Source organism: Cetorhinus maximus, chromosome 2, assembly GCF_964194155.1.
Source record: "Cetorhinus maximus chromosome 2, sCetMax3.hap1.1, whole genome shotgun sequence".
In the NCBI taxonomy this organism is placed as follows: Eukaryota; Metazoa; Chordata; class Chondrichthyes; order Lamniformes; family Cetorhinidae; genus Cetorhinus; species Cetorhinus maximus.
Genome location: NC_135880.1, coordinates 216,876,388 through 216,900,480, shown reverse-complemented (window position 1 = coordinate 216,900,480; position 24,093 = coordinate 216,876,388). Strand labels below are relative to the sequence as shown.

The 24,093-nt window shown below is 42.4% G+C and overlaps 1 protein-coding gene across 1 annotated transcript; it reads left to right on the top strand.

Moving 5' to 3' along the window:
- The first annotated feature begins 1,560 nt into the window (after window positions 1–1,560).
- Window positions 1,561–23,969, top strand: cenatac (centrosomal AT-AC splicing factor). Its single transcript, XM_078532508.1, has 11 exons — window positions 1,561–1,812; window positions 10,606–10,772; window positions 10,970–11,068; window positions 12,042–12,108; window positions 13,592–13,654; window positions 16,083–16,144; window positions 17,938–18,031; window positions 18,865–18,904; window positions 19,994–20,083; window positions 22,384–22,516; window positions 22,849–23,969. The coding sequence occupies exons 1-11, from the start codon at window positions 1,660–1,662 to the stop codon at window positions 22,898–22,900; spliced, it is 1,020 nt and encodes a 339-aa protein (XP_078388634.1). The 5' UTR covers window positions 1,561–1,659; the 3' UTR covers window positions 22,901–23,969.
- Window positions 23,970–24,093: the final 124 nt, after the last annotated feature.

Genomic DNA, 24,093 nt, shown 5'->3' with positions numbered 1-24,093 from the left:
TAATTTGTCATGTTGCCCGGCCCTTCACCCCCTTGCAGAAGGGCTTTGAGTTTTGCTTACCCCTCCAGTTGGATTTTAAATGATACAAGGACAAAATATATTTCACGGAGAGTGTGATTCCTTGAAAGAGGAAATTTAGCATCATTGAGTTCTGATGAAATGACAGGCTAACACATTAATCAACTTCCTCATTCACATGCTAATTAGTGGGAAAATAGGAAGTTTGTGGGACTGCTGTTTCTTTTCCCGCGTTGTCTTCACATGCAAGAGAACTTTGTGACCCCAGACATTCTCCTTTTTGAATTGGGACTGATTCTTTCAAAGAACTGACACAAGTACGATGGGCTGAATGGTCTCCCTCTGCACTGTTAAATGCTATGGTTCTATGCCGACCTTATATTCAACATCTGTTCTAACAACATTTGCTGTTTATTTCTGTACCCGTGTGCTCATCGAGTAACATTGACTCCCAGTCCAACAAATTTTAAAACATTCTCCCATGTTTAACTCCCTCAACAGCCTTACCCATCCTGATTTCATAGAATGGTAGACTGATATGGCACAGAAAGAGGCCATTCGATCCATCTCTGGAACCTTCTCCAGCCCTGTGACCCTGTGAAAACTCTACATTCTTCTAACTCTTGTGCAACCTTCAGTTCCTTCACCCTGACATTGGCAACTGTGCCTTCAGCCACCTAGGTCCTAAAGTCTGGAATTCTCTTCCTACACCGCTCTGCTTCTCTCCCTAATCCTTTAAAACACCCTATAAAACCTACCTCTTTGGCCAAACTTTTAGTCACCTGGTCTGATGCCTCCTTTCTTTAGCTTGGTATCATGTTTGATTTCATTCCTGTGAAGCACCTTGGGGCATTTTGCTGCATTAAATGTGCTATATAAATGCAAATGATGGCTGTTGTTGCACTATTGAGTTGAGGTCAGCTTTTAAAGTGAGCTGTGGCTCAGTTGGTAGCTCACCCCTCTCTGGGTTAGACGTTTGTGGGTTCTAAGCCCGACTCAAGCACTTGTGTACAAAAATCAAGGCTGATGCAGCACCGAGAGAGTGCTGCACTGTTGGAGGTGTAGCCTTTTGGGTGAAGTGTTAAATTGAGGCCCTGTCCTCCCTCTTCGGTGGATGTAAAAGAGCCCATGTCATGATTTTGAAGAAGAGCAGGGGGTTATCCCCAGTATCCTGGCCAATATTTATCCCTTAACCAACATCACGGAAAATTATCAACGTGGTCATTATCACATTGCTGCTTGCGGGGGGCTTGCTGCGAACAAATTGGTTGCTGCGCTTTTAAAAAATTCTTCCACAGGATATGGGTGTTGCTGTCTAAACCAGCACGTACTGCACATCCCTAATTGCCCTTGAGAAGGAAAATGCCTTGCGAATAGTTCCCGCATGTCTGTACTTGGAAAAGTACTTCATTGGCTGTAAAGGGCTTTGGAATGGCCTGTGATCCTGAAAGGCGTTATAGAAATGCAAGAATTGATGTGGTCCTCCAGGGCAGGGGGCGCTGTGCGCGGGAGGGAGCCCATCGCCGCGGCCTCTTAAAGGTGAAGGCTGGGCGGCCGCCCCTTTAATGATTTGGCCGAGGTTTAGTGGGCGGGCGCTAGTGGGGTTGTGAGTGTCCGGATGCCCGAGCTTCGGCCTCCCGAATGGGGAAGAAGACGAAGAAGAGGGCGGCCGGGGCCGAGGCCACATTTTACTGCCAGGTTTGCAGGCAGACCTCCTTCAGGGGCCGGGGCCATGTATACGGGCTGAAGCACCAGGAGAGGCTCGCGGCGCTGCTAGGCCGCTTCCTGCAGAAGGTGAGAGAGAGAGAGAGAGGCCCGGGGATCCTGGTCCCCCCGCCCGCCCCGGGGGGGGGGAGAGAGGCCCGGGGATCCTGGTCCCCCCGCCCGCCCCGGGGGGGGAGAGAGGCCCGGGGATCCTGGTCCCCCCGCCCCGGGGGGGGAGAGAGGCCCGGGGATCCTGGTCCCCCCGCCCGCCCTGGGGGGAGAGAGAGGCCCGGGGATCCTGGTCCCCCCCGCCCGCCCTGGGGGGAGAGAGAGGCCCGGGGATCCTGGTCCCCCCGCCCGCCCTGGGGGGGGAGAGAGGCCCGGGGATCCTGGTCCCCCCGCCCCGGGGGGGAAGAAGAAGAGAGGCTGAGGTCTTCCCCTCTCTCTCCTCTGCCTCCCCCCACCCTGTGTCTGCTTGAATAAATATGTGGAGATCTGCACCTGGACTGTCTGCTGCTGACCCACTTTGCTGTGTTTGTTTAAAAATAAATGCCTAAAAGAGCAACATCCTTTAATGCAGAATGCCCCTTTAAAGAGCTGTGTAAATATAGCTTGTTATGTTTGATTTAATTAACTTGATTTATTTATTAATTAGCTTAATTGTCTACAATTTATACCTGTGTAATTCACCGCCATGTTGCCAATTCCGAGTGTCACTGCAGACTATTGTTACAAACAGGGCAATGGGACACTGTTAAAAGTGAAACAGGATTCCCCACCACCCACCCCTCCCCCCGAGTCCTGAGTTTTTCCAGGTAATTCTGTTTTTGTTTTGTTTTGGATTTCCAGCATCCGCAGTAGCTTTTAGCTTTTTGTTTTTGTCACTCTTCTTGATGGTCCAGCTTTCACTGCCAAACATTGCCACTGGCCCCACAAGGGCTTTCAGAAGACGAATTTTCATTGTAATCGAGATGCTGTGGCTACTCCGTACTCTTTTAAGAATTCACAACTCCATGATCCTTTTTAAGTCTAGCCTAATTTTCTTTGGTAGACTCTGCATCTTCTGTGACGAGTGACACAAGATAGCGGAAGGCATCACCCTGTTCAAGCTGACCTCCCTTAATCGGAATCTTGCAGAACCTTCTACCCATCCCCCTCACCTTTGTCTTGTCGACATCGATCAGGAGCCAGTAATTCCAGTTTACTTGATCGAAATAATTCACCAACTCCTGTAGCTGCCCCACTGAGTTAGCGAGTAGAAGAATATCATCAGCATATCAAAGGTTTGAAACTTGCTGTCTGCCAATTGGTATCTCATCTTTGTATCCATCAGGTGTGTGTCTCATAACCATTCCTGCTAGGATGTTGAGTAAATATGGTGAGAGGAGACCCTTTTTGACTGAGGGGGTGCCGTCAGCTCTGACCCTAGCTCATTGCTTACAACGAAGCTTGGCCAGCATGTCGATTAAATGTGGTGGGAATCCCATGCCTAACTATTTGAAGATAATGATTAGTACCTTAAGTCCTGATTTATTTTCCTCCTGTCATCCAAAGGCACTGAGGCCACTTTGAGCATCCCTATTGTCACCTCAACTTTGATCATCTTACCCAGCACAGACTAGGGAATAATGTTTGGATCTTCCTAGTCTGTGGTTCAGCAATTGACTGGATAAACCTAGAGAAACATGACAATAGCATATTCCTATCTTGTGATGGCTGATAGGCAGGGTCACCAGTTCCCATGTCTTTATCAGAGTCTTTCTGCAACAGGCCACTGACAGTTGTATTAGATAATGCTGTGACTCAACTAAAACTAGTGATTCAGTGTGTGAGAGTGTGTGTGTGTCCACTTTGTTTTTGAAAGGAATAGCAAAGTTAGTGTCACTAATGTTGAATTCTACTGCCACTATCATCAAAACTGTTAAAAGAACAACTGCAAGTGTCTTTAAGAACTTGAGCACTGTTGTGCTGACAATTGAAGTCAGATACAGAAAGACACACAGTGCTTCACTTTTTGTCATAATTATGTAACAGATGCTGCTGTGGTTCTGTTTATCATGTTTCTGAAAAAAGTGCTGTTCCCAGTTGCTCTGTAACTGACATCTGTGGGCAGTGATTTTTTCCAATTCGTTTGAACAGCACTGTGGGTGCACTTATACCACACAGATTGCAGCATTTCAAGCATATGGCTCACCACCAGAATGGGCGATAAATGCAGGCATTGCTGGAGATGTCCTCTACCCATGAAGGAATAATAATTAAAGATTCTGTTCAGTGACATCAGTCAACAGTGGAAATTAGACCAATATTTATTGATGGCATATCATAAACTATAGTCAGGTTCAACCATTCACTGTTAACCTTCAGGATATAATCAATTCTACCACTTTTGGTGTTCAGATCATAATTGATAAATATTATCCCAGAGCTTGCAGGAAGAAGTGACCTTGATGCCTTTTCAGCTGTGGGATTTGAGACACATAATTGCACATACCACTTACCTTTAGGGCAATAGCTTAGTGTGCCCAGTCCTTTAATTCTTTTACTCTGTTGTTTATGTTTCTTAATTTGAAGTTCCTTAATTGGATTTTCAGTTATTCAAATTAAAGTTATACTTAAAATCACTTTATTGTTTTCATTAAATTTCAATTGGGTAATTTGATTTTTTTGTTTTTAACAACAAGTTGGTAACATTCCTGAAAGCTCGTATGTCAGCGTATTTTAATCAATATGTAGCCAGCTGCATTGTCATTACTCAGCCTTGTGGCCACGTGAATGTAGGTCAACCAAATCTATTATTAACTAATTATAGAGGCTAACGCTTTATTATAGTTTGAGCTCACTCCAGATATTCTCTTGCGATTGATGTGAAAAGTCAATTTTTAGGGGGCAAACCTCATCCATGTCAACTGAAATGTGACCTTGTGCATGAAGTAATGAAGGATAGCAGGCCATTGGGTGAGCAATGAATTGTTGTTCGTATTCATCCTTTACTGTTGCGATCCTAAATGATTTCATGGGTTCTTTATCGGGTGCACACAATCTCTGACTAATTAAACATACCACAGTGACAATAATGAGAATAAACACTACAAGTCAAGTTTGAGGTAAACTGTATAGATAGTAATGGTCATAAAGCTCCATCCTGTGCTCTGTAATGCTGTTACCACTTCCAGGGATAGGGTGAAGAGTAAGCTATTCTGTATTCAATTCGATCATGGGTATATGAACTCCATTTAGCTGCCTTGGTTCAGTAACACTTGATACCCTTGCTTAATAAAAATCTATCCATCTGTAATGTTGACATTTTCAATTGAACCCTCATTCCACCCCCCACCCAACATCAACACCTTTTTTTTGGTGGGGGCGGGGAAGAGTTCCGGATTTCCACAAGCCTTGTCTGCAGACATGCTTCCTGGCAGCACTCCTGAACTGCCTAGCTATAATTGTAGGTTATGCCCCCTTATTTGACTCCAACAAAGGAAACAGTTTCTTTGTATGGACCCGAGCAAATTTTTTAAAACATCATAAACCCATCATAATTCCAGAGTACTTAAGGAAGTGGCCCTAGAAATAGTGGATGTATTGGAGTTCATCTTCCAAGATTCTATCGACTCTGGAACAGTTCCTACAGATTTAGGGTAGCTAATGTAACACCACTATTTAAAAAGGGAGGGAGAGAGAAAACAGAAAATAGACCAGTCAGCCAGACGTTGGTAGTGGAGAAAATTCTAGAGTCCATTATAAAGGGTTTAATAGCTGAGTGCTTGGAAAACAGTGGCAGAATCGGACAGTCAGCAAGGAAATCATAAACAAAAATAAAAATACCTGGAAAAACTCAGCAAGTCTGGCAGCATCTGCGGAGAGGAACACAGTTAACGTTTCGAGTCCGTATGACTCTTCAACAGAACTAAGTAAAAATAGAAAAGAGGCGAAATATAAGCTGGTAAAAGGGGGGGGTGGGGGTAAGGTAGAGCCGGATAGAGGGCCAGTGATAGGTGGAGATTGCCGAAAGATGTCATAGACAAAAGGACATAGAGGTGTTGAAGGTGGTGATATTATCTAAGGAATGTGCTAACTAAGGGTAAAAAACAGGACAAGCAAGGTACAGGTAGCCCTAGTGGGGGTAGGGTGGGGTGAAGGGAAGGGATCGAAATAGGCTAAAAGGTAGAGATAAGACAATGGATGGAAATACATTTAAAAATAATGGAAATAGGTGGGAAAAGAAAAATCTATGTAAATTATTGGGGGGGAAAGGGGGGGATTTCGGAAAGGGGGTGGGGATGGAGGAGAGAGTTCATGATCTAAAATTGTTGAACTCAGTATTCAGTACGGAAGGCTGTAAAGTGCCTAGTCAGAAGATGAGGTGCTGTTCCTCCAGTTTGCGATGAGCTTCACTGGAACAATGCAGCAGGCCAAGGACAGACATGTGGGCATGAGAGCAGGGCGGAGTGTTGAAATGGCAAGCGACAGGGAGGTCTGGGTAATGCTTGCGGACAGACCGAAGGTGTTCTGCAAAGCGGTCACCCAGTCTGCGTTTGGTCTCTCCAATGTAGAGGAAACCGCATTGTGAGCAACGAATGCAGTAGACTAAATTGAGGGAAATGCAAGTGAAATGCTGCTTCACTTGAAAGGAGTGTTTGGAGCCTTGGACGGTGAGGAGAGGGGAAGTAAAGGGGCAGGTGTTGCACCTTCTGCGGTTGCGTGGGAAGGTGCCATGGGAGGGGGTTGAGGTATAGGGAGTGATGGAGGAGTGGACCAGGGTGTCCAGGAGGGAACGATCCCTGCTTTGAATGCGGAGGCTGGTGGGGTGATAAGTGAGGACAAGGGGGACCCTATCATGGTTCTGGGAGGGAGAGGAAGGTGTGAAGGCGGATGTGCGGGAGATGGGCCGGACACGGTTGAGGGCCCTGTCAACCACCGTGGGTGGAAAACCTCGGTTAAGGACGAAGGAAGACATGTCAGAGGAACTTTTTTTGAAAGTGGCATCATCAGAACAGATGGGACGGAGGCGAAGGAACTGAGAGAATGGGATGGAGTCCTTACAGGAAGCGGGGTGTGAGGAGCTGTAGTCGAGGTAGCTGTGGGAGTCGGTAGGTTTGTAATGGATATTGGTGGACAGTCTATCACCAGGAATTGAGACAGAGAGGTCAAGGAAGGGAAGTGTCAGAGATGGACCATGTGAAAATGATGGAGGGGTGGATATTGGAAGCAAAATTAATAAATTTTTCCAAGTCCAGACGAGAGCATGAAGCAGAACCGAAGCAATCATCGATGTACCGGAGAAAGTGTTGTGGGAGGGGACCAGAGTAGGACTGGAACAAGGAATGCTCCACATACCCCATAAAGAGACAGGCATAACTGGGGCCCATGCGGGTACCCATTACCCATAGGCCACACCTTTTATTTGGAGGAAGTGAGAGGATTTTAAGGAGAAGTTGTTCAGTGTGAGAACAAGTTCAGCCAGACGGAGGAGAGTGGTGGTGGATGGGGATTGTTCGGGCCTCTGTTCGAGGAAGAAGCGGAGAGCCATCAGACCATCCCGGTGGGGGATGGAGGTGTAGAGGGATTGGGCGTCCATGGTGAAGAGGAGACGGTTGGGGCCAGGGAACTGGAAATTGTTGATATGATGTAGGGTGTCAGAGGAATCACGGATGTAGGCAGGAAGGGACTGGACAAGGGGAGAGAGAATGGAGTCAAGATAGCAAGAAATGAGTTCTGTGGGGCAGGAACAGGCTGACATGATCAGTCTGCCGGGACAGTCCTGTTTGTGGATTTTGGGTAGGAGGTAGAAGCGGGCCGTCCGAGGTTGGGAGACTGAGGTTTGAAGCTGTGGAAGGAAGATCTCCAGAGGAGATGAGGTAAGTAACAGTCCTGGAAACAATGGCTTGATGTTCAGTGGTGGGGTCATGGTCCAGGGGGAGGTAGGAGGAAGTGTCTGCGAGTTGACGCTCAGCCTCTGCGAGGTAGAGGTCAGTGTGCCAGACAACAACAGCACCACCCTTGTCAGCAGGTTTGATGACAATGTCAGGTTTGGTCCTGAGAGAACGGAGTGCAGCAAGTTCAGAGAGAGACAGGTTAAAGTGGGTGAGAGGAGCAGAGAAATTGAGACGACTAATGTCACGCCGACAGTTCTCAATGAAAAGATCAAGAGAAGGTAAGAATCCAGAGGAAGGGGCCCACCAGCCTCTGCATTCTTAGGATCATCCTCCGCCATTTCCGCCAACTCCAGCATGATGCCACCACCAAACACATCTTCCCTTCACCCCCCGGTGGCATTCCGCAGGGATCGTTCCCTCCAGGACACTCTGGTTCACTCCTCCATCACCCCCAATACCTCATCCCCCTCCCGCAGCAGCTTACCATGCAACCGCAGAAGGTGCAACACCTGCCCCTTTACTTCCCCTCTCCTCACCGTCCAAGGGCCCAAACATTCCTTTCAAGTGAAACAGCATTTCACTTGCACTTCCCTCAATTTAGTCTACTGCATTCGTTGCTCCCAGTGCAGTTTCCTCTACACTGGAGAGACCAAACGCAGACTGGGTGACCGCTTTGCAGAACACCTTCAGTCTGTCCACAAGCATGACCCAGACCTTCCTGTCGCTTGCCATTTCAACACCCCACCCTGCTCTCATGCCCAGATGTCCATCCTTGGCCAGCTGCATTGTTCCAGTGAAGCTCAACGCAAGCTGGAGGAACAGCACCTCATCTTCCAACTAGGTACTTTACAGCCTTCCGGACTGAATATTGAGTTCAACAATTTTAGATCATGAACTCTCTCCTCCATCCCCACCCCCTTTCCGATTCCCCCCCTTTCCCCCCCCAATAATTTACATAGATTTTTCTTTTCCCACCTATTTCCATTATTTTTAAATATATTTCCATCCATTGTTTTATCTCTACCTTTTAGCCTATTTCGATTCCTTCACCCCACCCCACCCCCACTAGGGCTATCTGTACCTTGCTTGTCCTGCTTTCTACCCTTAATTAGCACATTCCTTAGATAATATCACCACCTTCAACATCTCTTTGTCCTTTTTTCTATGACATCTTTTGGCAATCTCCACCTATCGCTGGCCCTCTATCCAGCTCTACCTGTCCCACCCCCCACTTCAACCAGCTTATATTTCACCTCTTTTCTATTTTTCCTTAGTTCTGATGAAGAGTCATACGGACTCGAAACGCTAACTGTGTTCCTCTCCGCAGATGCTGCCAGACCTGCTGAGTTTTTCCAGGTATTTTTGTTTTTGTTTTGGATTTCCAGCATCTGCGGTTTTTTGCTTTTAGCAAGGAAATCATGTTTGACAAATCGACTGGAATTTTTTGAGGATGTAACTAGTAGAGTTGATGAGGGGGAACCAATGGATGTGATTTATTTGGACTTTCAGAAGGCTTTCGACAAAGTCCCACATAAGAGACTAGCGTGTAAAATTAAAGCGCATGGGATTGGTGATAGTGTATTGAGGTGGATAGAAAACTGGTTGGCAGACAGGAAATAGAGTAGGAATAAAAGGGTCTTTTTCCGAATGGCAGGCAGTAACAGGTGGCGTACCGCAGGGATCGGTGCTGGGACCCCAGCTGTTCACAATATATATTAATGATTTAGATGAGGGAACTAAATGTAATATCTCCAAATTTGCAAATGACCCAAAGCTGGGTTGGAGGGTGAGCTGGGGGTGAGGGTGAGCTGTGAGGAGGATGCAGAGATGCTTCAGTGTGATTTGGACAAGCTGAGTGCGTGGGCAAATGCATGGCAGATGCAGTATAATGTGGATAAATGTGAGGTTATCCGCTTTGGTAGCAAAAACAGGAAGGCAGATTATTATCTGAATGGCTATAAATTGAGAGAGGGGAATGTGCAACAAGACCTGGGTGTCCTTGTACACCAGTCGCTGAAGGTAAGCATGCAGGTGCAGCAGGCGGTAAAGAAGGCAAATGGTATGTTGGCCTTCATAGCGAGAGGATTCGAGTACAGGAGCAGGGATGTCTTGCTGCAATTATACAGGGCCTTGATGAGACCACACCTAGAATATTGTATGCAGTTTTAGTTTCCTTATCTGAGGAAGGATGTTCTTGCTATAGAGGGAGTGCAGCGAAGGTTTACCTGACTGATTCCTGGGATGATGGGACTGACATGAGGAGAGATTGAGTCGGTTTGGATTATATTCGCTGGGCTTTAGAAGAATATGGGGGCATCTCATAAAAACCTATAAAATTCTAACAGGACTAGACAGGGCAGATGCAGGAAGGATGTTCCCAATAGTGGGGGAGTCCAGAACCAGGGGTCACAGTCTGAAGATGCGGGGTAGACCATTTAGGACTGAGATGAAGAGAAATTTCTTCACCCAGAGAGTGGTCAGCCTGTGGAATTCACTACCGCAGAAAGTAGTTTGGGCCAAAACATTGTATGTTTTCAAGAAGGAGTTAGATATTGCTCTTGGGGCGAAATGGATCAAAGGATATGGGGAGAAAGCGGGAGCAGGCTATTGAGTTGGATGATCAGCCATGATCATAATGAATGACGGAGTAGGCTCGAAGGGCCGAATGGCCTACTCCTGCTCCTATTTTCTATGTTTCTATGTTTGATTGGAATGTCCCTCACTCTTCCATTATCATTCACCCCCACTTTTGCTGTCTTTGTGAAAACATTTAACATTTTTCAAGCTGATTATTGGAGATGTTTAGTGAGACAAAGAGATACTTGTCTTGCAAGTTTTCAACAAAAAGAATTGCAATTAAATTAAGAACTTGGCAGGAAGGTATTTAACAGGCTTTCAAAAGATTCCATCTTGTTTTTGTAAAAGTAAATTTGATGAGTACAACCTAGAGAAGTTCACCAAAGCAACGATGGTTCCTCTAAAAGTGGTTGCTGTTAATCCCCAGGTAGAAGATGCTCAGCAGTTTCTTAAAGAAGTGAAAGTGGAGAAATATGACTTCACTGAGCATGAGCAGAACTTCTGGTGCTACTGCTGCAAGAGGGATGTGAAGAAACACATTACGAACGAGAGCCTCGCTGTGCTGTATGGAGGGCTGCTGGAACACTTTGAGAGGTACTGAATTGCCTCTTCCCCACTTCATCCCATTGTAGAATAAAGAATTCCCTGCTACAATGAGGGAAAACTTCAGTGGTCACGACTGGCAACTAGGTTGCACTCGTTGCTCTGATTTGCAATAAAATAGGAAGCACTAGTCATCTCAACTGATATGATTGTCCTTCAAGTGGTAACTTCTTGACTTTCTTGTGTAGTTCAGAACACCTGAAGCAAACCAACATTTTCTGGTGGGAAAACAAAGCAGACGTTAAATTGAAAGACAAGTTTCTGCTGTCTGGAGATGCTTATGAGAAGTAAGTGGTGGATTTTGACTGCAATCAATGCTGTATTATCAAAAATTGATCTTGTATAACATTAGAAACGAGAGGAAAGGCCATTCAGTACGATCATGGTTAATCTTCAACCTCAACTCCCCTTTCCTGTATGCTCCCCTTAATCTCTTGTGATTCCAAAAGGTTTATCAATCTCAGCCTTGAAAACGCTCAACTACTGAGCAGCTACAACTCTGAATGAAGAAATTTCTCCTCATCTCTGTCCTAAATGGCCAGCCCCTTATCCAGAGACTCTGCTTCTGCGTTCTAGGGTCTTGAGCCAGCGGAGAAAACCTCTGTGTGTACCTTCTCAAGCCCTTTAATGTTTCGATGAGATCACCTCTCGTTCTTCAAAACTCCTGAGAGTTTATATTAAAAAGGCGGGGGGGAGATCGGGGACTTGTTTTGAAATATAGCCCTGTACTAATGTTCAACACTATTCAACAATGAACGTACGAAAATGACAGGCAGGAAAGGGCCTACTCACCATCAGCCATGTCAACCCCCTCAAAGAGGCAAAAAACATTTTTATTTAGAGAAAACGAGATTAATTTGGGGATAAAAGGGAAAACTGGAAGATTCCACTCCAAGCCTCCAGTGGCGGTCAGACAAGACCCATGAGACAACAGTGAACGAAAGGTAACAACCTTCTCTGGACAGTGGTATTAGCTTCAGCCAGGACCTCGGCCAACTCCTTTTTGAGGTCCTACTGCAAATCCACACTGGCTGCATGAGCTGGCAACCGTTTTTCTATGTATTTCCCCATTTGATGTTCTTTACTATGTCGCAGAGTGATATGCACGCACTTTTAATAGAGGTTAGGGGGCCCTACCTGCTTCCTTAATTGGGGACTTGTCTATTGGAGGCCAATTATGAGAGAAGGAAAATGCACTTTGAAATCATTAAAAACTAGCATTGTTTTTCAGAATTCTCTTCCTCTGTCTATTTTCTTAAGGTTCAAAGAAGCTGTCGCAAAGGCAGTGGAAAACTATGAAGAGAAGGAGGATGAATATATTAAACAGGTGTGTATATATTAAATTGGTGTAAATGAGTCCAGTTCTATGCAGTGTTGTTATTAAGGTGTCAGCTGTGGGTAGCATTCTCACCTGAGTCAGTGGGTTGAGTCCAAGTCCTACTCAAAGGACTTCAGCACAAATTCTATCCCGACACTCAGTGCAGTATTGAGAGTGTGCTGCTCTGTCAGCTGTACTGTCTTTCAGATGAGGTGTTAAGCAAAGGCATTGGTTGCTCCCTCAGGTGGTCGTAAAAGATTCCATGGCACTACTTCAAAGAAATGGAGAAATTTCAAAGAGCAGAGGCGTTTTCCCTAATTTTGTTCCCTCAGTCAAAAACCACCGGAAAAAAAATCTGGTTATTTCGTCACTCTGTGGGAGCTTGCAAATTGGCTGCTGCATTTCCTACACTAGAACCATGATGACACTCCAAAATTACTTCATTGGCCGAAAAGTACATGGGGATGTCCTGAGGTTGTGAAAGGCGTTGTGAAATGTGCAAGTCTGTCTTTTTCCAGTGACTTGCTGCATCTCAACTATGTTGTTGTACAGTCTGGTGTGCTGCTGAGTAGAGGCTAAAGGCCTCCAAAATGCAATCTGAGAGGATTGGCAGAAACATCACCAGGCTTGACCATGCAACTGCTATTAACCTGAATAGGTCGAGGTTTAGAAGCAGATTGGCTGTCCACACTCAGCTACCGGAGGTGCGCGGCTGGTGGGGACAAAATGGGAGAGGACTCGGGCAGAATAAAATTTTAGTTTGAATAAAAAAAGGTTGATAATTGTAATAGGTCGAGCAAAGTCTCTCTTTCTCAACCATTTAAATAATTAGATTCAGGCATACTGTAAGCCCTCTGAATTTACATTTCTGTTGTGAAAATTATGGAGCGTGACCTGTTTATTACTGAAAAAATCTAATGGAAACAAAACCACAGTGACTACTGAGAATATAGAGGTATATCTTATAACCAGTGCTGTTTAACCAGATTGTACTAAAGTTCTCTGCTTTTTGTAACACTGGTGTTAATCCAATTATGTATCTGTGGGAACAATGCTGGTCAGAAAACACATCTTGTACCCTCCTGGTGTTGAAAATTTGCAAAGGATGGTCTTTGTTATTGCTTCAAAGAAGCTTGGTATTTATGAATGATTAAGACACTCTGATTGAAATCATATTGATACATTAGCATCTTTGTTAACAATATAAGCTGGAATCCTTTTTGCTATTTTAACAAAGGAGTTAACCTACTCATCTTTTTGAATGCTTATAATTGAATTCAGATACTGTAGTGGAATTTAATACCAACCCATTAGTGTATTTGTTATCAATAATATATTGTCTCTGTGTAAAGGCAGGCTTGTGATTCTCTCCTTCTCTCCACCCCCCCACCCATTCTTGTTTAATAAATTCCATTGTCTTTCGACTTTTTCACACCAGTGATTATTATATGAGTGATTATTTTTAATTTGTCATTTGATTGATCCTCTGTAGGAAGCAGAATATATTCGAGAAGTGGAACGGAGAAGACAGGAGGTAGTGCAGGCTGCCTTTGAGGTTGGTTTTACCTGGATGAGCCTGAACAGTATCCATGGCAACTGTTGTATTTTACACCTACTGATCTATGTATTGCACAATGACTCTAAAAGATTTAAATGGGGCTACCTTGATAGTTTGCTGGGTTAAGGCAGCATACAGCTAAGCTGTAAAAAGGCCCCAGATTTTGATCCCTAATTTGTTTTAGCTAATCTCAGTGAGGCCAACATTAGGGTGGCTGCAATTGGCCTAGAGTGGAAAGTCAGAAAACTAGGATTCTTTGTGTCAATCACAATCCAGCGATCCTTCCCCTTCCCCTGTCGCCCCAAAAAGTGTCTGTGTAGATAGTGCATAAAGCTGGGGTTGGGCTCAACTTGACTTCAATTAGTTTCACCAATGGCCTGCCAACATTGCCTGTCAAGACTCGCAGAGCTTGGCTACTTTGGTGAGTTAGCAGAGTGGGGCTTACAGAGAGGAAAGAAAAGGATTCAAAAATCTTAAGCGATGCTGTGTTTTTCACTTTATTCAAACTAAACCAACCCAAACCTAGAAATCTCTTATCTACAGCAATTGTTTTAATTTTCATAGAACAGGATCACAGAGTTGAGTTTTTTGAAAAGTAGAACAGTTATATGCAGTAATGCCCCTGAATATGGTTCTAGTAATGCATGAACATTTAACTCATTTTGGTTTTCCTGTTTTGAGTGGAGGATATCAACCCAAGTTATTTTTCTCCATTCTATAAAAGGTTATAAAAAATGAGCAGAAAAAGTGGATTCAGGTGATGGCTCCAATTCAACGGGCTGAATGGCCTCACCCTATGTCCTACTTTCTGTGGTTCCAACCCCTCTATACACATGTGTGCATGCCAAAAATGCTTACATCACAGGAATTTTTTTTTTTTTAAACTTCTGAATCTGAGAACAGAATTGCTTTCCTCCAACCTGGTCCCAGACCTCAGTTATTTGTTCAAAGGCAAAATATGGGTGGCCCTGCTGAGATTTAATGTACTGGCGGCAATAAAGGTGATGCTCAGTTTAAAAACTAGAGGAACTCATACAATAAGTACAGGCTGATTATTCATACAACATGCCTCATTACGATGGAAAACTTTCTCCTAAATTGCATTTTAGTCAGTTTGGGTATATTTTGAGTTTTCTATCTATGCATTTTAAGAGAACTGAACATCTTTCTCTGATTGTACCCAGTGATGATTCTGTGCCTTAAAGGAAGAGGGAAATGAGGATTATTTTAAACTGTGAATGATTTTATACAGGTCGAATATCCTTTATCCATAAATCTGAAAACCGAACACATTCAAAAGCCACACTTTTTTTTGAACTTCATCAACCTTTAACACAGGAAGCCTAATTGTTTTTCTGCACTGTTTACCTTGTGATTTTTGTGATGAAACTTATTACAGGCACCCTGTATTTATTATTCTGTGATACATCTTACTTTTCTGGCCATTTTATTTACATTAGACTAGAGCTAGCCTAGGGTTAGGCTGTTGTGATGTAAGTTTATATGCAGTATCTGAAAACCCAAATGCAATTGGCCCCAATGGTTTTGGATAAAGAATACTCTTACCTGTATATATAAATTTTCAAGTGCATTTTTTCTCTTTCCCAGTGAGCTGTTGGAAATAATAGAAAACTGATCCTCTGCTTTGGATGTTATGAAGAAAATGGGCATAGTAAATATATCCATTGTAATACAGTAACACAAAACAAACTTTATTTACTTTGGTTACAATGGCTTGTCACCAATATTTGATAGTGTTATTCTATTCATGTAAATATTTCCTAGACTAGCATATTTAATGCTAGTCTCCTTTTTATATAGGAACAATGAAGGGGAATGTTTGGAAATTGAAAAGTTTGATTTGTTTTTGAAGTGATTCTCTTTTCCCCACTCATCTGCTATTTTCACGGTTCCCCACAGCTCATCCAACCTGGGCTAAGGGAGGGTAGGGGGAGTGTTGTGGATTTCCATTTCGGTCACTCCATGTTGTCACCTGGTTCAAGCTGGGCGAGGTAGCTTCTGTCTACAGCCCCATTCTAAAGTGGAGGGCATCCTCTGTATTTGGATGGCTCAAATGTGGAAGGCATTAGCAATGCTTCAAGCAGCCTTGGAACACAGGAAGGATGTGACTCCTTTACCCAGCCCTGAGATCTTACCAATGCAGGTGAAGAGAATGAGAGTTTATAGCTGGGAGTCTGTTACCTAAATAATGCAGAGGGAGCACTTGTAAAGTCAAGTAGAATGTGTTGTGGATTATATCCTATACACCAAGTCCATTGGAGTTGAATATCTAGAAACTTCATAGCTCTGCTAGAATGCATTTTACAGATAAACTGCTTGCTCGTCACTAGTGCAATAGTTACTGCTGATGCTTTATTTTAAACTTTAAGAAAAAAAGTGTTGATTTTTCCTGAATCAAAACCAGCCACAGGCAGAGCAGAATTCTGTTGATGGATTCCCAGTGTTTGCAGTCAACCACTATGAGAGGTAAGAGAAATGTTTTTATTTTTTTAAATCTCTATTGATATTCTTCTGAAATGTTTAAATACTATCATTATCACAGCAATCAGTCCTACTTGTGACACTTTTAATCTATGTTGGAAATTGCATAGATATGAATATTGAGTAAGGTTAAGATCAGGCACTTGATACTGGAAGGCTACTTGCTCTGATGGGACCATACCCCAGGAAGAGTTGCATAAATTGAGGCATTGCTATAATTGCAACAGTTCGTCCAACACCCCAGAATATCTCCCTGTGTCTCTGGTTCCTGGAAAACACGCTCCTTAATATTTGTAAGTCCTGTCTGTGTTCTGATTATGATGTGTAAACTCAGGCCAAAGCTGTCACTGTTACCTGAATATCAGCTTGTGGGGGTCTTAAAAGGCAGATATTGAAAGTTATCAAACCCCATGGTGCTGCCCCATGTTGGAAAGTCAGCATATAGCACCATGCATGTAGGCTAAGGTATACTTCTCCTCCTCCCCCACTGGTCTGTACAGGTGTGGTGCCAGAGGCTAGATGCCTTTAGTAGGGAAAATGGCAATTGGAAAGAGTCATGCTTATGTGCATTCCAGCAGCTAGTTGTAGAGTGGCATTAGCACAGAGTTATGGAGTCAGATTATTCATCCTTACACTTGATAGAAAGAATGTGTGAACATCTAGCAGGTTGTCTTTATCTTCCAACAGCTGGTTTTGCTGTGGCATCATCTAAATTAAGTCTTATTCACAGATATATAGGTAGAACCACTAGAGGGTGGAGGACTTTCAGATTATGATCTATAACTCCATCATCCCCATCTCCATCCCCCTGCCACCATATTTCTTTCTGTCGTGATCTTGGAGATCCACATTTTCTTAGTTCCTGTAAGCTATTGTCTGTATACCCTTGATGCTTTTTTAAATGGCTGAAATGTTTTTTTCCAGGAACAGTAGAACTGTTAAACAGGGGAGGGTAGCACACAACTAAAGCTATCCCTGAGTACCAGTTATTCAGTAGACACGACTTCTGCTCCTATTTCTTGCATTATTGAGTACTCAACTTATGATGCACATGGGCAGGATTTTAAGGAATTAATGTAAAATACACTTCTCTTACAAAGTTATTTTGTTCCCAGCTGTGCCCCATTCAGCAATTTGGAGGACTGGTGTGCATCTGCCCCTTAGCCTCTGCCAGTGCTAACCACAAATTAACCACTAAAACAACTTTGAATTCCCCTCTCTTGTGGCCAAGACCCGCCTCATTTCTTTCTAACCAAGTCATGATCGTCAGTGCAAATAGGAGACCTTTGGCACAGGGTGATGTTAAGGTGCGGGAAAGGGGAACGTTTCTGAGACCAGCAATTGCTTGGACAGTTTTATTCCAGCATAAAACTGCTGATTGGAAGACCCACTGTGAATGTGTGGTAACACCACAAATTGCAGAGGGTTGAGGAGGAGTGGTAGAAGTAAAAATGCTGTTTTGTCTTGAGTTTCCAATCTTAATGTTGCAACGTGTCTGGTAGAGTGAGGATATAAGTATACAGTTTTAATTTCTGTGTTTGAATTGCCAACGGTATTCAGTCTGCTGTTGCTCAGGCTACAGAACCTTGTAGTTATGTTGCATGCTACCAGTGAAGGTCAGCCATGGTCCAGAATGATAGATTCATGCTCTCAATGAAAATTCCATCCAGATGTTTGTTTTCAGTTCAGTGGGGAGGGGGGTGGAAACATGCTTTTTTTTACATGTTATTCAGATAATTCTGCTGTTTCTCTGCATGTCATGGTGTTGTTACCTACAGCACTGAAGAGACAGAACCTGGACCGAGTGGAGTACATTTTCCTTATTCTGGTGGTATAACAAATGGACAAACTTTGACTTTCGTTGGTGACCAGGTGATGTGTGAATATGTAGTGAGGTACTTCTCTGAAGTGTCAAAATGTGTTTTGGGTGCATGACAGCATTAGATGTTGCAGTGAAATCTATTAAAATGGAAGGAAAGTTTGATGTGCAATGCTACTGCACCCCTGATTCCTTTGCATTGCAGTGAACTCTTGAGTTTGCAGCAGGTTTAGGGAGAAAATTTGCACTGGCTCTGTCAACTTCCTTCTACTTTTGGAAGCCTTGTGGCATTTCAGTGTTGCTTGCTACAGGAAAGAGTTTGGACCTGATCTGCTGAGGCCGGTACTTGGACTGCAATTCCAAGTGTGACTGGAAGTCAGCTGGTTTATGTATCATAATCTCACTCTACTGACACGACAAGGTGGTTTATACTAAAGTCAATGCGTAAATCCAACCTTCATGGCTTGTGCTGAAATCAGATATACTCCATGCATCAGCTGTTTGGATTTTGACAAAGCTTTTGGAGAAAATGCTGCAGGTTTGAGATGGTTTTCTGAAAATAAACTTAATGTCAACAATCCACTTTAAAAAGAGGTTTATAGATTTTAAGTCCCTTGACTTGCAACCAGCAATGCAGTTGTATTTACGTAGTGGTTATGTTATTGATATAGGTTAAAACAGTACATAATTGTTGGAGTGGCATAACTAATGTTATCTAAGTAAACATGATGTAGCTGACCCATGTAGCTTGGTCATATAAGTATATGAAAAGACAAAAAGGATACTGACAAATACTTGAATTTTTTTTTTTTAATTATGTGCATTTTTTTATTTAGATTTGGTCTGCTAGGATTTGCAATTAATGTCTCTCTAACTTTTTCTACAGTTCCAGATATCCAAAACAGAAACTGGGAATATTCACACAGGTGAAGATGTCACTTTGTGCAGGTTTTCAGTGTGTATTGTAATGACTGATTTTTGAAGTGGGATTTGGGCAAAAGATGATTATGTAAGTGTTATATATTTGGATGGTGCTGTGATCAGTAAACAAACATCTTCCATGTGAAGTGGTAATTTGCAATTTTCACAATGATATAAACTAGAGTCTGGTGAAGTGACTTGAATATCACTTGAGTGAATACTGCTGATTAACATACAGGCATACAGTGGAATGCATTATTAGTCAGTTTATTGTACTGCAAAATCTGATTGACTAAATTTCACAATCTCCGTTGTAGAGTTGTAGAAAGCATAGGCGTACCCTATAGATATTTTTTAAAAACATGTTTTTAGTGTAGAATATTTGCAGAAACGTGAATACTTTCCAAGTGACTCAACATATGTATAATTGGACCATTTTTATATTTGATAAAACTTTTCTTTTGGTTTCTCCCTTCTTCCTGATTCTTTTTTCCTTAATATTCTGGGAATCACTAGCAAGGCTGGCATTTATTGCCTATCCCTGGTTGCCATTGAGAAGGTAATAGTGAGTCACCTTTTTGAACTGCTGCAGTCTCTTTGCTGAAGGTATTCCCACATTTCTCAGCTAAGAGAAAAGCAGCGTTTTCCTGGCCTTCAACAGCACAACAGATATGCGAGGACAACTCACCATCTGGGTCTATGTGTACTGTATACCATAAATGTTATCAATTACCCTTCCAACTTAGCTGTAAATGATTTCTCATATAAATTCTTCTGTTTAAAACATTCTTTTTACTCAGTGTTCAGGATCACAAGGGCAGGGGGCAGTCTTGGTGGCTATCTGTATCTTCACTTTATTCTACAAAATCTCAAACTGCAAGCCTATTTGAGCTTTGTGAAATAAACTAGACCAAATTCCTCTGTACAATAAAAGATGCTGCTTTTTAGGTTAAATATTGCCATTTTTACTTTTCTCAGCCTTTTAACTCTACATGTGGTAGAATTAAAATTGAAGCAAAACCTAATCTGATTAAGATCATGCTGTAGTGATTGTACCTTTATCTTCAGTTAATAATCTTTACATCTGACTTCAGGTGCAATTCCACCCTGGCTTATCGATGAGGAAGATCCGGACACTACACCAAAACCAATAGGGCCATCTTATGAGGAGTTTATCCAACAGAGTATGTGTTTGATTTTCGGGATGGCCAGTTAATTAGAATGGGTTGAAATATTATGGAATCATAACGTTACTACACAAAAAACAATTTATATTTATATAGCACCTATGGTGTAAAATATTGACAAATGTCCCCAAGATGGTTCATGGGTGTGTTATTAAACAAAATTTGACAGAGCCAGATAAGGAGATTTTAGGACAGGTGACCAAAAGATTGGTCAAAGAGTTGGGTTCGTTTTGTCTCTATGGAGACGAACAAACCAAAAGAACCGAATTTACCAACAAGAAAACTAATGCTCAAGATTTCACTTTTGTAACTTTAATAATCAACATAAAAAACAAATTGACAGGCAAATTGGGGTCAATATAAACTAAAAATTGCACATTAAATAGCAGAGATGACAAAGATCTAGATCTAAAATTTACTGGAGTGTGTTCTCAGCATATATGGCATCGGTTTCAGCCACAAAGCTCTTCAAAGCTCTGAACTACTTTGGGTAGAATTCCAGCTCTTTTTCTTCAAGGATTTGGCCTCAATCCTCAGCTGACAGCAGCTCCCAAGCAATCTGAGTTCCACAGGCACAATCTTCATGAAAATGGTGCACTGCTGCAGAACCTCTTCAGCCCTGTTCACGACAGACTCAATGGCATGGATTTCCTAGAAACCCCTTTATCTGAACCCTTCTTGACAACCCTGTGCACTGTATGGCTAGTTCGGGTCAATCAGTTACTTTCAGTGACACAAACTGCAATGCCCTTTATATTTCCTAGTTGCCAGTTTCTAGATTCAACCTTAATTTTTTTGTCCGTCCTTTCTTTCAACTGCGTCACATTCTCTCCTGAACCTCATCGCTCAGCCTGTTTCAGTGCCACACTCCTGAATCATGTGGGCTTCCGTGCTGCTCTCTTCCCCCCCACTTCCCTGTTGCATGCAGGCAAGCATTGCCCCAAACTACACCATGCTAACAAGGGTCAGTTGGGAAGATGGTATATGTCCCCCAGGGGCCCAGCCATGGTGAGCTTGGGGAGAAAGCACTCGCTGAGGGAGCCCAACCAAGTTGTTCTGTCACTCCCAGAAGTCCAGTGCCACAGGTAGCCAATGTGTCTGCTCTTCAGAGGAGAGGGAGGTAGAGAGCTTATGGTCTAGGTAGTTGAAGCTATGTCCTCCAATGTTGGAGCATTATAAAATTGGGAATGCTTGAGAGGCGAGAATTGGAGGACCATAGAGATCTCTGGTTGTTGAGTTGGTGAAGATTACATAGTAATGCTATGGAGGGATTTGAAAACCAGGCTGAGAATTTTAAAATTGAGGTGTTCGCTGGACTCAGAAGCAATGTAGGTCAGTGAGCCACTTTTAACTAGCTAATCTCAACCCATTTTCTTGCTTGTTCCTTGTACTGCTTAATATTCTTCTAGTTATGACAATGTAACATATTGTACCCATTTAAAAAAATGTTCAAGCCACTCTTTATTTTCATAAATTTATGTTCAGGTTACTGTCTTACTGACCAAAGGAAGCAATCTATTTATCATATCCTTTCAATTTTGAACACCGTTTGAGGTTTGCCCTTATCTGCACTATTAGCTAAAAATACCAACTTTTCAAATCGTGATCCTGAGCCGTGAATCTCCCGAGTATTTTTGTTGGTTTTAAAGCTTTATAACGGGGTGTCCAAACTGTTCACTATTTCAATTCTAAGTTTTGTCATTATTCATGGGATGTAGGCTTCACAAGCAAGACCACCGTTTATTGCACATCCCAAAGTGTCCTTGAAGTGGTGAACTCCCCCTTTTAAACTGCTGCCATCCTTTCAGCATGTATACCAACTGTGCTTTTATATATTCTTTTGTGATTGTACACTATAAACAGAAACAATACAAGCCTTGAAGTACTGTCCACATTATAGACAATACTTAAGTTGAATGAATTTCATTGAGAGGTGGTGTGTTGAACTGATCTAAAAGTAGTTACATTTTAGGTAAAGTTGGGAAATATGGAAAAGCATAAAGATTTGTAGTGTTTCCCTAATTAAAAGGACACCAAGCTAATGGAATACTTTGTTTTAGAGCAAAAGCTTGGGCAGGTATGAGATTAGACTACTGCTAAAAAGGAGGGAAAACCAGAATGGACTGGGTGGGGCAAATAACCTCATTTCTATCAAGTGATGTTGAAGACAAGTGTCAATCACTTGTCCATCTACAGCAACTTCCAGCTGGGTATTAAATTTTTATCTTTACTTCTGGTTTTAGGACATACTTGTACAATTAAATTCACCAGGTACTCAAGGTTTGTTTTAATTTTAGAAGAGAAAGAGAAACTGAAGAAACTTCCTCCAAATAGAGTTGGTGCAAATTTCAACCACACATCAGAAACGGACGATTCCTGGTTACCTTCGTTTGGCCGGGTGTGGAATGATGGCAGGAGGTGGCAATCAAGGTTAGGGGACTTTGATTCGTGCGATCTTTGCTAGTGCCTTGGGTTCAGGGGTATGGACTTCTGCATCAGTGTAATAGATAAAAATGTATTGCTTCTATAACTTTATTTCCTGGCTTCAAACCTCCTTCCCATGCGCTGTCCTATCAAAACCACCAATCATTGACCAAAGTTTTGTTCGTTTACCTCCAAAGGTTTCATTTCTTTTGTGGCTGGTGATTCCCCTCCCCCAAGGTTTGTTTCCTTGTACTTAATTGGTGCAAACTGCTAGCCTCAGTATTTGGCTGCTAAGTGTTGTCCACCACCTTGAATTGACTTCTCTTTCATTTTTATAGGCATCAGTTCAGGTTAGAGGAAGGCAAAAAAAGAAAACGGGACAAGAGATGACCAGAAGACTATTCCAAATGGATTTGGGAAGAGGAAAATGGTTGAGATTTTTTGTGCTTTAAAGAAATATTTTAATGTTAAATATTTAACATGTTACTTACTGCTAGACTCAGACCTAGTATAAAATGTTCTACTGAAATATTGTATACTCAAGTAAATTAGGTCAATAGTTGAAACCTAGTTTTATATTCCATTGCAATATCCAGAACTGTAAATTATTTGTACTCCTCACTAATGGTATATAGTCTGTTTATAAACCACTGTCCTACCTGCTGGCCTTAACTATTGTAAATTAAAATCCTCTGGTAAAAATGGATTTAGTTCATTTTCCAGCCATAATCGATCAATGCAAGACTGCAATTTCCATGTAATAAAAGATCTGTTGAAATGGAATTATTTGATGGTTACCTCCATCCTTCTAGGTTCATTAACAACAGTACATTACTTTTATCAAAAATTAGTAATTACAATTCATTTTCCCGTGTTTCTAATTATTTGTGTTAGTGCACTCAAGATCAGCAATCCTCAAAACCTGCACTTGGTCAGGGGCTCTGCACCCATTTACAGACAGGGTCTACCTACAAGAGCAGATTAATTAATTTGGATTTGGAACATTCCAATTGTAAAGAAAAAGGCTAATGGATGTACATCTTAGCTGCTTTTATCCAATCAAATTTACTATCAAACTGTCTTATGGGATTGCTATTAACTTTTTAAAAAAAGTTGGGTGGGGTGAAAGTCAACTAATTTGTAAGTGTGCCCTTTTGCTAGTGCTCTTAACTAAAGGTCTTGTAGAATTGTCACATCACAGGATGAAAAGTATTGAATTTGTAACCATTAGAGGTCACATTTTACACAACCGAGTAATACCACAGCTAACAACCACTATACAAAAGCACATTAGTATTTAGTATAAACATTTCTGGCCATGTATCTGTGCCATATTCCACATCAAAAAACATCTGTAGGTAGTCCCTACTTGCAAATAATAGTTGCTCAGTCCATACCTGATAACATAGCATCAGCTGATCCAACTAATGAGATTGCCTGAGTTTCAATTACCATCCTAACTTGACCCAGAGGTAATTTAACCTCTAATAGCCCACAGGTTAAAAGGCAGCATTAGAGCAAACAGGAATATCCTGCACAAGTAGTCAATAACAGTTGCATGCAGATACCCATTTAATAAATCA